Here is a 13,141-nt window from a genome sequence, read left to right on the forward strand (position 1 = left end):
CTTCTGGAGGAATCTTCTTTCGGCTGCTTGTGTCGGAAATGCCATTATTTTGATCACTTCCAAGTGAACACAGATGAGGGTCACTGGGAATACAGATAACCCAGAAAACTGCTGCTAATGAGGCTCCAGTCGATCCCGGAATAGTTAATCACATCCACTTACGGTCTCATGTTCCAAACACTCAGTCCTTTCTTCAGCTGAGAACCATAGACTCTGTTGTTTATAAAAATAATAGAATATTTATCTTTAGTCAATGAAATAATCAAGTCACATTTGTGGACTGAAGAGGAAAAGTTGAGGGAACATTTAGAGAAACATAATTCCTAGCCGTCAATCTGAAAAGGCTTACAAACTGGAAGTCGCAGCGTTTTTAACATCTGTTTAACATCTGTTAGTCCATGTGATGGACTAAAGGGTAAAACTCGTGGCTTAAACAGATTCTTCTCCTTAAAGAAGCACAGCTGAACTTTTCTCAGTGAGCAGCCTTCCAACGACAAATGAACCAGCAACCATTTTACATCCTGTCTCTACTCTGAGATCTCTCCAGTGGGTAAAAGTCAGTATGTTGCCTAATTTTTTCTGTTATTTTATCCTTGTTTCTTCTCTTCCTCTGATGTCTTCTTGTTTTTTATTTGCTGAATTAACCACTGTGTTTGTTTAAATTGTGTTTAGATGTAGTTGCTGACATTTGACACTGCTACAAAGTGAAACTGAGGTGTGTTGTCTGGTTATCGGCTGGAAAAAGAAGAAAACAATGTTCTCAGCCTCGGGCTGCTGACATGCTCTGCTATACACTTACAATATGAAGTAAAACATCAACTGAGTCGTTCCCCAGGCTGCAAGTATTAGTGTAAGAATAACATAAGCAGTAGTGGTTCGTGCTGAGTTCAGTTTATTTCTGTTTTGACTAAGCGACAACCTCCGGCGGTTAAAAGTGACGCAGAAGTGCATAAAACTGCAGTTCTCCCTTCATCCACTAGGGGCTGCAAATCCCCATAGACTCCCATGTTAAAAAGACCAACTTCACAGCAGAAATAAACATGTTTACAGCCTGGTTCAAAAATCCATTTTAGGTTTAAAAGGTCAGGTTTACCTTCATGACAACTGTGGGGGGAGTGAATTTTTTTCTAACTTGCTCGTTTAAGAGTAATTTAACCGCGAAGTTTGGCAAATTTAGTGGCGTCCTTTTGATTGACAGGTACCCGATCTCCCGCTTCAAGAAGGAAGAACGTAGAACAACCGCGGTTTTTAGCCAGCTAACGGGATGACTTAGCTTTCGCCCGCTTACCTCCGTTAGCTGGTTATCTCCTGTTATCTCCAGGTTAGCTCGGTTAGCTCTTAGCTACAGAAAGCTTGGAGTTCGCTCGCTGTCAATCATCCACCATGACGCTCACAGCCCCCCTCTCAGCTCAACCTCTTTGCCCATATTTGTATTTTCTGTGCGAGACGACACGCGTGCCCCTGCCAAGATGGCGATGGTAGGAACCGCCCACCGAGCTTCAATTCAGCTCTTCAGAAACCTACGGGTGATGTCACGGAGGCTCCGTCCATCTTTTTATATACAGTCTATGTGTTTGCTCCTTATGGGCCCTAAGTGGGTGTGGGTCCCTGGGCCCATGCCCATAATATCCATTGGATAATCCAGCTTTGGTGTCACAGGGTCGATGCCCGGACATGGAGCGGGCTCAAACTAACATTAACAGGCTTCTTGAGAACAACGGCCATTGTTTGATGTTTGCCTGATGAAGGCTGCTGTGCGACTCTGACATGGAGGTTTTTTTGATGGAGCAACATTAAAGTCCGACAAAGCATCAGAGAACATCAAAGCTCTGATGTAACAGATGACTCGGTTCTTTTGATGTCCACTATGATAACGTCCTTATTCATGCAGTCGCCTGCGTGTGCGGCTTTTTCCGGTAGTCTGATGACCATGTGATCAGTCTGGTGTAACTTGCATATTCCAGATAGAAACCCAACAAAAAAACACGTATGTTAAATCTGCAGGACGTTTTTAATGACTTCAGTACAGAGAAACTTTGCAGTGCAGCCCAGTTGATGGAGCTGAAAGACTCTGCTACTACTGACGCACCACTTCCCTCATCCTCCCTCCATGGGCTCATCCCAAGAGAAACCTCCCTTTTAGAAAAACTTTTAATGGATGAAAGAATCACTAATTTAAAGAGGTCCTATGATGGTATTTGGAGTTTTCTGAGCTTTCTACAGTGTTACAGTGTTGAATCCTCATCAGACATGTGAACAACACTGTTTTTTATCACCTAAACGCATGTTTGAGTTTGAGTTCCAGCACTCTCTCCGTTCGGTTTCAATGGCGACGAAAAACGCGTCGTTTTAGAGAGTTTTTTCTACTTGGAAATCCTTGTGACGTCCCGGGGGATAAGGTTCAGTGATTGGTTACCTTCTACTGGTTAACAAGGGCATGTACAAATACATCAGGCGGGTGGAAAACGTGGGATAAAGTTATTTCCAACGATGGCTGGTGAGTTTACCAAAGAGAGACATCCTGCTGCATTCGTTGCTGTGGGTTGCTGTTTTCCACTTTGTTTTCAGGCTCTGATTCAGGTTCCAACATGTAGGGCTGTATGCTATGTGTTGACATTGTATTTTGGTTTTTTTATTGAGTTCATATTAGCCTAATCCTTCTGTTTATGAGACGTTACAATGACGGCGAAAACAGTTGCGGTGCGCGCTCTCGATGTAGTGCAGTGGCGGGAGGCGGGGCTTAATGTGGAAGAATCTCAATCCACTCGTTTTGGTCTGAAGTAAATAAAGCAATTTGTGACAATAACTCGATCAATTCCAGCCCTTCTGGTCTCAGAAATAAAAATAAATTAGCCTGAAATGCACATAATAGTTCCACTTTCATAAAAGAGATGAGTTTAAGTTTGTAAAGATGATTGGCAGCACAAACATATTAAGTAGTCACTTCTAAAAGTTAAGATTTGTAACAAAAAGCCATTTTAAGCTGAGTAACAGGATAATTTAGCCTTTAAATAAGACCTTTCACATGGCTAGGAATCGATTTGGAGGCTCACAGATGCTTCAAAGTGCATTTCATACCTGTTAAAAAAGCTCAATAAAAAAGGATAACTGAGCCTTAACATCTAACATGCAGTCAAGCTTTTTAGCTGCAGTCTAAACATCTAAAGTCCTGTTTCCACCAGCCAATCCAGGACGGTAAATCAGGATCTCTGGTGCGTTTCCACACCCAGCTGCACCCTTACCCGGCAGGGTTCATGTTGACTGGATAGTGTTTGGTGTCAGCTAGCAGCGAAGAACGCGACCCAGACAGAAAGGAGAATGGTGGTCTTTCTTCTTGGATGGGGTTTTAATCAACAAAATCCGTGGTAGATTAATGAAGAGTTGCACAGGAAGTCATGACTCTTTCGACCAATCAAAACCAACAGAATGCTGCGTGTCAACCACCTTTCTTGTGGGTCTTCTTGTTTCCATCAACGTGGGAGTGTTGGAGCAGGGTGGGCCGAAATGGGATGGGTAAACCCAATATCTGTCCAGACCCGACCCACTTTTTTGGGATCCTTCCGTTTGGGTACCAATCTAACCAATCTGACCCAAAGGGGTGGAGCTTGACGCGCTGCAGTCCTTTAACATGCTGAAAAATGTCACTTGGTGTGCCAGCTGGTGTAAAAAATAATGCAGGAATGGCTTTTACTGTCATTTTATTTACAGCCGTCGTCTTTAACAAACCGCCACATGACAAGTAGAAAGACCACAAACCGTTGGATGACCCAGACGCTCCTCCTCGTGTTTCTGAGTTGTGTTTTAGTTCTCAGATGGACGCTTTTTGGCCTTCTGACTCTGACTGGTCAGCTTTTCTTGTTCCAGATGTGATTTCAGTTCAAATTCTCCCAAAGTGAGCTGGAGACGTCAGCCGCCTGACCAGGCCAACGCTCCTGCTCCTGGGGGGCTTAACGAACTTCATGTCGGGTCAAGAAGCTTTTTTAGGATTGAACCCCCTGCAGAGTAACTTCTCAGACCAGTACCTCCTAAACCAGAGGTGCCAGTTTTAGTTCCTGAGCTACATACAGCTCAACTTAGCATAATTACTGAAAAACATTTAAATCTCCACATTTTAAATTTTAATTTTAACATTTTAATTTTTAGTTCATCAGGATGTTTACATGTGAGGAACCTTCATACTAGCTAACATGATGAAATACCTGAAGATTTCATTTATCTTTTTTTGTAAATTTCATTTGATATTTTCATTTTATTTGATTAGAATACATTTATTATTTCGTTCATTTAGGTTTTGATAAATTATAATTGTATAAAATTAACCTTTTTTATTCAGAATATTACCCTGAAATTGTTCGACTTAAAAATTTAATTGAATATTTTATTATATACATGATATTTCTATTTTAAATATTTATCAACTTCACAATAATGAGTAATATTTTTTATTTATTTGACATATTTACAGATTAATTTTAACTCTTATTTTCTCATGTACACCCTCACAGAAGGGTCGTGCTGGTAACTGCTCCATGTCGGTCGGCAGTGAACCACTAAGAATCATGATGTTAACAAGCTGAGTTTGTGTCTGACATGCACTGCTGCTCTAGACGCCACTGCTGCTCTAGACGCCGCTGCTGCTCTAGACGCCACTGCTGCTCTAGACACCGCCGCTGCTGCTCTGGACGCCGCTGCTGCTCTGGACGCCGCTGCTGCTCTGGACGCCGCTGCTCTAGACGCCGCTGCTGCTCTGGACGCCGCTGCTGCTCTGGACGCCGCTGCTGCTCTGGACGCCGCCGCTGCTCTGGACGCCGCTGCTGCTCTGGACGCCGCTGCTGCTCTAGACGCTGCCGCTGCTCTGGACGCCGCTGATCTAGACGCTGCTGCTGCTCTAGACGTTGCTGCTGCTCTGGACGCCGCCACTGCTGCTCTGGATGCCGCTGTTCTAGATGTTGCTGCTCCAGACGCCGCTGCTGCTCTGGACGCCGCTGCTGCTCTAGACGCCGCCGCTGCTCTGGACGCCGCTGCTGCTCTGGATGCCGCTGTTCTAGATGTTGCTGCTCTAGACGCCGCCGCTGCTCTGGACGCCGCTGCTCTAGACGCCGCTGCTCTAGACGCCGCTGCTATAGACGCCGCTGCTATAGACGCCGCCGCTGCTCTAGACGCCGCTGCTCTAGACGCCGCCGCTGCTCTAGACGCCGCCGCTCTAGACGCCGCTGCTCTAGACGCCGCTGCTCTAGACGCCGCTGCTCTGGACGCTGCCGCTGCTATAGACGCCGCTGCTATAGACGCTGCTGCTATAGACGTTGCTGCTGCTCTAGACGCTACCACTGCTGCTCTAGACGCCGCTGCTGCTCTAGACGCCACCACTGCTGCTCTAGACGCCGCTGCTGCTCTAGACGCCGCCGCTGCTATAGACGCCGCTGCTATAGACGCCGCTGCTATAGACGTTGCTGCTGCTCTAGACGCCACTGCTGCTCTAGACGCCACCACTGCTGCTCTAGACGCCACCACTGCTGCTCTAGACGTTGCCGCTGCTCTGGACGCCGCCGCTGCTCTGGACGCCGCCGCTGCTCTAGACGTTGCTGCTGCTCTAGACGTTGCTGGTGCTCTGGACGCCGCCGCTGCTGCTCTGGACTTTGTTGCTCTGGATGCTGCTGCATTTGACGAAGAATAGCTTCCACACCGGTCCTTTTGCCTGCAGTGACTGTCTGAATACCAAGTCAACACAACTACACAATGACCTCTGCTACACACTGTCGCTACCTGTGCTATTTGTAGCGTTCCTCTTACTGTACGCTGAGTGCAGCGGATGCACCCAAATAAGAAACCCAGCTGTCCTCATTTCTCTTGGTCCGCACTGCAAGCCAGCAGCGATGCTTTAACACCATGGCAACGTGCACATCTCATGTCGTGCAGACGCTTCTTTGTGCTTGTTTATGCATCATTGCGTGACTTAACCTGTGTTTTCCTCAGAGAACTGGATGCTTCATTGCTTGAAACTGCATATGAATGGTCTGCAGTGTGCATGTTGTGGAAGATTATTGCAGATGCATTTGGTTTTTAGCGAGAAGATGCAAAGTGAACAAGATGTTCTGCAGCTCAGCAGTGGTTTTAAGACTTCCTTTAAGCTCTCATTCCTTAACTGTCTTTCTTTGGAGAAAACCACCTGAGACGTATTCATCCAGAAAGAGACTTTTTTGTGTGTGTTTTCAGAGAGCAACAGAAAAGTGGAGCATGAAATCAAGAATTAGAGCCGTGAAGTAGTAAAAACAATAACAATGAAACGCGGATGTTGTAGCCTTCGTATAGGCAATGAAGAACACCCAACACATTTTATGACAAACAATGAATAAGTAATGTTAAATATATGAGGAAGACTGACGTAGAAGACTCCAAATCTGAGACCATGATCCTCAGCCGGAATAGGGTGGATTGCCCTCTCCGGGTCGGGAGTGAGGTCCTGCCTCAAGTGGAGGAGTTTAAATATCTCGGGGTCTTGATCACGAGTGAGGGAAGGATGGAGCGTGAGATCGACAGACAGATCGGTGCGGCGTCTGCAGTAATGTGGACTCTGCGCCGGTCTGTCGTGGTGAAGAAGGAGCTGAGCCAGAAGGCGAAGCTCTCCATTTACCAGTCGATCTACGTTCCTACCCTCAGCTATGGTCATGAGCTGTGGGTCGTGACCGAAAGAACTAGATCTCGTATACAGGCGGCTGAAATGAGTTTCCTCCGCAGGGTGGCCGGGCTCTCCCTTAGAGATAGGGTGAGGAGCTCGGTCATCCGGGAGGAGATCAGAGTAGAGCCGCTGCTCCTCCGCATCGAGAGGAACCAGTTGAGGTGGCTCGGGCATCTGGTCAGGATGCCTCCTGGACCTCCCTGGTGAGGTGTTCCAGGCACGTCCCTCTGGAAGGAGACCCCGGGGAAGACCCAGGACACGCTGGAGGGATTATATCTCTCGGCTGGCCTGGGAACGCCTCGGGATCCCCCCCCCCCCGCAGAGTTGGCAAATGTGGCTGGGGAGAGGGAAGTCTGGGCTTCCCTGCTTAGGCTGCTGCCCCTGCAACCCGACCCTGGATTATTGGCAGAAGATGGATGCGCTGACGTAGATGCGAGGCTTATGTGTAGAAAACATCACGCTGATCTAAAACTGATGTAAATGTAGCAGAAACCTTTTAGTGTGTTTTATCCTGAGAGAAAAAGCAGCAAATGAGTGTGTGGTGTTAAAGACAGACATGGCGATGGGCGGATCGATACTCTGGAGTCTATCTGCCAATAAATATATCTGATTCTGTACTTTTACTGTGTACTTCTGACTTTTAGGCACTAGAATTGTGTGTGAAGCACAAAAACAATGTTTCCTTCAGTGTCACATGATCATGGCAGCCTATCAGATGTCATGAGGTTTTATTTTGATATTTCACTGATTTAATGCAGGTTATTGCTTCTATTTATCAAACAACTATTATAAATATATGTATTTCCATTAAATAAAGATGAGTTATGTGTTAAGTTTAATCATAATCATATCATAAAGTAGTGGTATGGTATTGATGAGAAAGATGTCGATGTCGTCCATCCTTAGAGGAAAATATGACGATGTTGGTTTGTGATGTGGAGATGTGATGGGACCTGCGAACCAGCGACATGACAACTGGGAGCAGGTTCTGCACTTTAACCCTTTAGCGTTGGAGAAAAGTGCAACTTTCGTTTTGTTTTATTCAGAAAAGTTTGTTGTCTACACAAAGTTCTGTTTAGATGAGACAGCAAACGTCTGGCTGACACACGCTTTGCTCTAGGTACAGTTCAGTCTGTATCATGCTTCCTCACCGTCGCAGTCTGGGCGGCTTGTTAGCTGGAAGACGCTGGGGAGGACAGTCCTAGGTTCTGATTGGACAGACTAGAGGATAGTTTTTGCTTCAGTTTGAGTGAGTCTGGTCCAGAGAAAGTCATGGCTTGTCCCCTTCCTCTCTCTGACTGAAGGATGTGGTGATATCTGTCAGTGTTTCTTAGCTATCGGTGACACAGTCGTGTCTGTTTCTGCTGCCTCGGGGCCCGGAGATCCAGAGCTCACTGCTACTGATTACTGCTTTTCAGCCTTGTTTACAGATTAGCTTCTATCTAATGAACATCATGAACCAGAGATGAGTGCTTTGAAGGCTTTAACATGTATTTTTTAGAGTTATTAAAGGAACTTTGCAGACCGTCCTCCAGATTGTCTTCATCCTGCAGGACGAAGTGACCAGTTGAAGTTCATCTTGCGCCGCTTTTTCCTTGTTGTTGTGACAAAGAACAGCGGCTGCAAACATGAGCTCGCATGTTTGCAGCTGATGAAGTGATTTTTCTGACGGGAGCTAATGATGGTGGTTGCAGGGCACGTCGGCTTAAAGCTCCCTCTCCCTGTCTGTCTGTCTCACTCATTGTTATCCTGCAGTCTAAAGTGGGCTTGTGGCCGGGAAAGCCACATTAGCAAAGCAAGGAGCTGTGCGAGCCTTGATGGTTATGTAAACCCGTAACCCCCCTCCCCACAACACAAACAAGCCCTTAAGCCTCTGGTTAGTAGCCAGCACACGCTAGCAAGTGTCTTTCAGTCGCTTATCGTTACATCATTACTACCGAGGCCTGCTGTCTCTCTGTGGCAGCCTCAAAGCTAACTATATTGTCAGGTCATAAATAAATAAGCAGCAACAAAAGACTGCCAGAAGTTGTTTGTTTTTAGAATATAAATTCTTTTTAGTCAGGCGTAAATCCTTCATTTGGGATTCATATATTTAAAAATATATCAAATAATTATGTAATTCTCCATGATTTTTGTTAAACCATCCCATCAAATTCTCACAATTCATTATCAAATTCATGAATGATTTATGTTTTAAAAGCAAAAAGCAGCAAATGCTGTTGACAAAAATGGTTGGATTGGACTCAAACCCTGCTGGTACATTTTAGTCATTTCACTTTCATTAAGTTGCCTTTTAATTTCTCTCTCCAGACTGTTTTGTAATTTTTTGCTTTTAGTACACAACTTTTATGTGAACATCGCCATGAATTTGTGGGAGATCTTAACCCTTTCAAGCCTGATTTTAATAATAATAATAATAAAAAAAAGACTGGCAGAAAATTCAAGTTTCTAAGGTTTTACTCTTTATTTGAACAAGAGAATAGATGAGAATAATGTGCATGGTGAACCTTTTTTAGTCCAGTCAGAATTATTTTAGTGCAACCAGCGTCCACCAGGGGGCAGAGCAGGATTTACAGCTAATTTTTTTACCATAAAATGATGCAATAGGTCTTAGAAACTGTATCAGATATAATACACTCAGTGTTTTAACACTGTGGACTAAACTTTTTAAAAATTTTATTTGTAACTTTTACCATTTAAGAGTTGTCCGGTTATGTTTCTGTACATCATCTCTTCTCTTCTGGCTAAAGGGAATTTGTTCCCAGGTGAATCTTTATAAATCAGCAACTTGAAAAGATAAAATATTGATTTAATTTTTCTAAACTGACAGATATTAACATATATAACAATTTAAGTGCAAAGCATAAATTTGTTTTTAACCTGAAAAGCTGCAGCAGGTCTGCTTCTCCTGGTAGAATAATAAATAAATTCCACAGATAAATATCCTAATTTTAGCTTGATCGTTTTAACAACTCTTTTTTTTCTCACCTCATCAGGTTCTGTGGTATCAGAACACTTTTCTGAACACCAAGTTCGAGCATATTCACAAAGTATCGGACCAATATCAGTGCATCCCCGCAGATTACCGTTTTACCATGTTTTAAGCTGTCTTAAAGGACATGTAGGTGGGACAGTCTCTCATGACTGCAGACCAAGCATTCCAGCTCATATCGGACATTTTCTGCAAATGAGGATTTTCTGACCTGTCTTTGGCTTCCGGACCTGGTACCACTGGACAACTGCAATCTGATGATCAATCAGCTGTTTCATTCGTAGAGAACAAACCTGACTGATATGTATCATCTGAACCGTGGGTGCCCAAAGTCAGTCCTCGAGGGCCGCTGTCTTGCAGTTTTTCTATGTATTCCTTGCTCCAACACACCTGGCTTCCATTAAATGGATCCAACAGCCAATCAAGTTCTGCACAATGACTGATTAGTTAGTCAGCTGTGTTGGAGCAGGGATACATGGAAAACTTGTAGGACTGTGGCCCTCAAGGACATGCCTGAAACCAAGAATCACCTTGTCATCCATTAAACATTTTTCTTATTCCATCATCTGGTTTGGATGATAATGAGACTTTATATTCTAAACATTTCTGGAATATTGATTTCTTATTACATTTTGTTAAAAGGCAAAATAAAGATTTCAGATTTTTGTTTTTTTTTAAAAAAGGGCTCTTGTCCCGGACTTGCCTTGGTTGGGCTTATAAGGGTTAAAAACAGCAGAAAATATTGTGAAATCTGTAAAACTTCTCAGCTTTATTTATTGTTGAATGTTGCATCAACTGACTGAAAAAGCCTATAATGAAGCTCAAGTTAAAGCCTAAACGTCTGTCAAGGCTTTTGATAACGTTCTTTTTTCTTTTCTTTTTTTTTTCTTTGGTGAACCAGCACTACTTTCTGGTCATTTTCGGCCATGATGGACAAAAACCTCTGGAGCTGCGGACAGAAGAAGAGTCGGACTGCAACGAGTGGGTGGACTGCATCCAGCAGGCCAGGTACAAGGCAGGCAGTTTTCAGAACACACAAATGTTTCTACTTTTTAATTAAATGGCGCATGAGAAAGTATATTGTATTTCTAATACTTTATTAACACTTTATCCCTGCTTGTTACATTTACACATACTTTGTTGCTCTATTAAAAGTATTTATACAAAGGTATTAACAGATCAGTCGTGCACAAACAGGCCAGATTCTCAGATGTAGTATTTAATACAGCTTTCCTCTACATTATCCTGACTTGTGGAGTTCCCCAGGGTCAGTCCCTGGACCTCTTTTGTTCATCTGGTATATGCTCCCTTTGGGTCAGATATTACAGAACTTTGTCATCAGTTATCAACGCTATGCAGACGATACACAAAATTCAGGTCTGAGTCCATCCTTACACCCAGATTTCTGGGCTGGTTGGTGGTTTTTTGTCATGCTTCTTTCAAAAAGAGAGGACTCAAGCTGCAAAAGGTCAAAGTGTAACAGGATTTATTCACAAAATGTCTTCAGTTAGAAACCCATTGGGAGCGATTTGATCACAATCTGGTAACTGCCATAATGGAGTGATCTGCTTTTATAATGGTGGTGATGAGGAACAGGCGTGCTTCTTATTAAGTGCAGCTGAAGGTGGAGAGGGAGGAGAAACAGAGTCAAAAACAGGAAAGCCTGAGAACCAGAAGGGAACCGTCACATGACATTTTTAGGTCTAAGTCAATCACTACCCAGATTTCTGGCAGGGTTGGTGGCTTTTAGGTCAGAGTCCATCGCTACACCCAGATTTCTGGCAGGGTTGGTGGCTTTTAGGTCAGAGTCCATCGCTACACCCAGATTTCTGGCAGGGTTGGTGGCTTTTAGGTCAGAGTCCATCGCTACACCCAGATTTCTGGCAGGGTTGGTGGCTTTTAGGTCAGAGTCCATCGCTACACCCAGATTTCTGGCAGGGTTGGTGGCTTTTAGGTCAGAGTCCATCGCTACACCCAGATTTCTGGCAGGGTTGGTGGCTTTTAGGTCAGAGTCCATCGCTACACCCAGATTTCTGGCGTGGTTGGTGGTTTTTAGTCAGTCCATCATTACATCCAGATTTCTGGTTATGTTGGTGGCTTTTAGGTCAGAGTCCATTGCTACACCAAGATTTCTGGTGTGGTTGGTGGTTTTTAGGTCTGATTCCATAACTACATCCAGATTTGTGGCTTGGTTTGTGGTTTTTAGGTCTGGGTCCATCGCTACACCCAGATTTCTGGCTTGGCTTGTGGTTTTTAGGTCTGGGTCCATCGCTACACCCAGATTACTGGTGTGGTTGATGGTTCTTAGGTCTGAGTCCATCACTGCACCCACTACAAAAGCAATCACCTCACTTTTGTTTTTGTTAAGCTGAAGAAAGTTCAGCACATCCAGTCATTAATCTCCTCAGTGCATTTACCAAGGTCCTATGCAGAGACTCTGTCTTCTGGTGACATTGTAATATAAACCTGCATGTCATCTGCATAACTATGGTAACTAGTTGTTGTTTTTATGAGCTGCACCAGAGCGAGCATGTACATGGTAAACCGATGAGGCCCCAGGTGGGAACTTTGGGGAACTCCACATGTGATTCTTGTCTGCTCAGATGTAAAGTTACCTATTAACACAACGTACTTCCTTTTCTGTATGCACATTTTAAATCAATTTAGTACAGAACCAGAGAGACCCCCCCCAGCCCTCTAGTCGTTGGGGCAATATATCATGGTGAACTGTATCAAATGCAGCGCTGAGGTCCAGTAAAACCAAGACGTATATCGCCTATAAGCAAACATATGTTCTGAATCAGTTTGGTCAGAGCAGTCTCACTGCAGACTGAACGTGGAGAAGCAGCTTTTAGCCATTATGCTGCAGGCGAGTGGAACAAACTACCAGAGGAGGTTAAACTCTCACCACATGTCGACACTTTTAAATGCAGGTTAAAATTTATTTTCTCTTGCATGAAATCTGCACGCTAACTTTCAACTTATCTTGCTTTTAATTATTTTAATTCATGGTTTTGTTGGGATTTTAGCTGTTTTGTAGCTGCTTTGCTCTTTTCACCATCAGTGATGCTGGCTGTGTGTTTTCAGCTCAGTCACGTTCCAGCTGTCCAGCCCAAAATACTGCAACTTATCCATCCCAGAAAACGTCTTACGTGTTTACATGTGGGGTGTTTACATGTGGGATGTTTACATGTTGTCTACGTTTCATTTCCATTTGCTGCTGCAGGACGCAGAAACAGCTTTTAGTCTTCGTTGAGAGAGGAGCAGCTGAGTAGTGAGAGTTAAGGTTTTTATGTGGCAGTGTGCCATTTTTGATGACATTTTGATAAGCTGAGCCTTTTCAGGTCGTGTCACACGCGATTCCATTAAGCATTATGAGATCCTTCGGCTCGTCTCTCAGCCCTGAGATTAGAGGCCTGTTCCAGTGTCGACCTCTCCAGACGGTTTAGCATGAGTCCCCGTCTGTGGTACCG

General features: G+C 44.2%; 1 protein-coding gene across 1 annotated transcript in view; it reads left to right on the forward strand.

Annotated features, from left to right (window-relative positions):
* Positions 1-13,141, forward strand: part of rasgrf2a (Ras protein-specific guanine nucleotide-releasing factor 2a) — a gene marked incomplete at both ends in the record, with an annotated part of 56,931 nt that overhangs the window by 16,644 nt on the left and 27,146 nt on the right. Inside the window, one exon of the mRNA XM_079256988.1 lies at positions 10,570-10,676. Within this exon, the coding sequence (XP_079113114.1) occupies positions 10,570-10,676 (107 nt within the window). The remainder of the gene's footprint in view (positions 1-10,569; positions 10,677-13,141) is intronic.

This window comes from Telmatherina bonti (assembly GCF_933228915.1).
Source record: "Telmatherina bonti genome assembly, chromosome: 17".
Classification (NCBI taxonomy): domain Eukaryota; kingdom Metazoa; phylum Chordata; class Actinopteri; order Atheriniformes; family Telmatherinidae; genus Telmatherina; species Telmatherina bonti.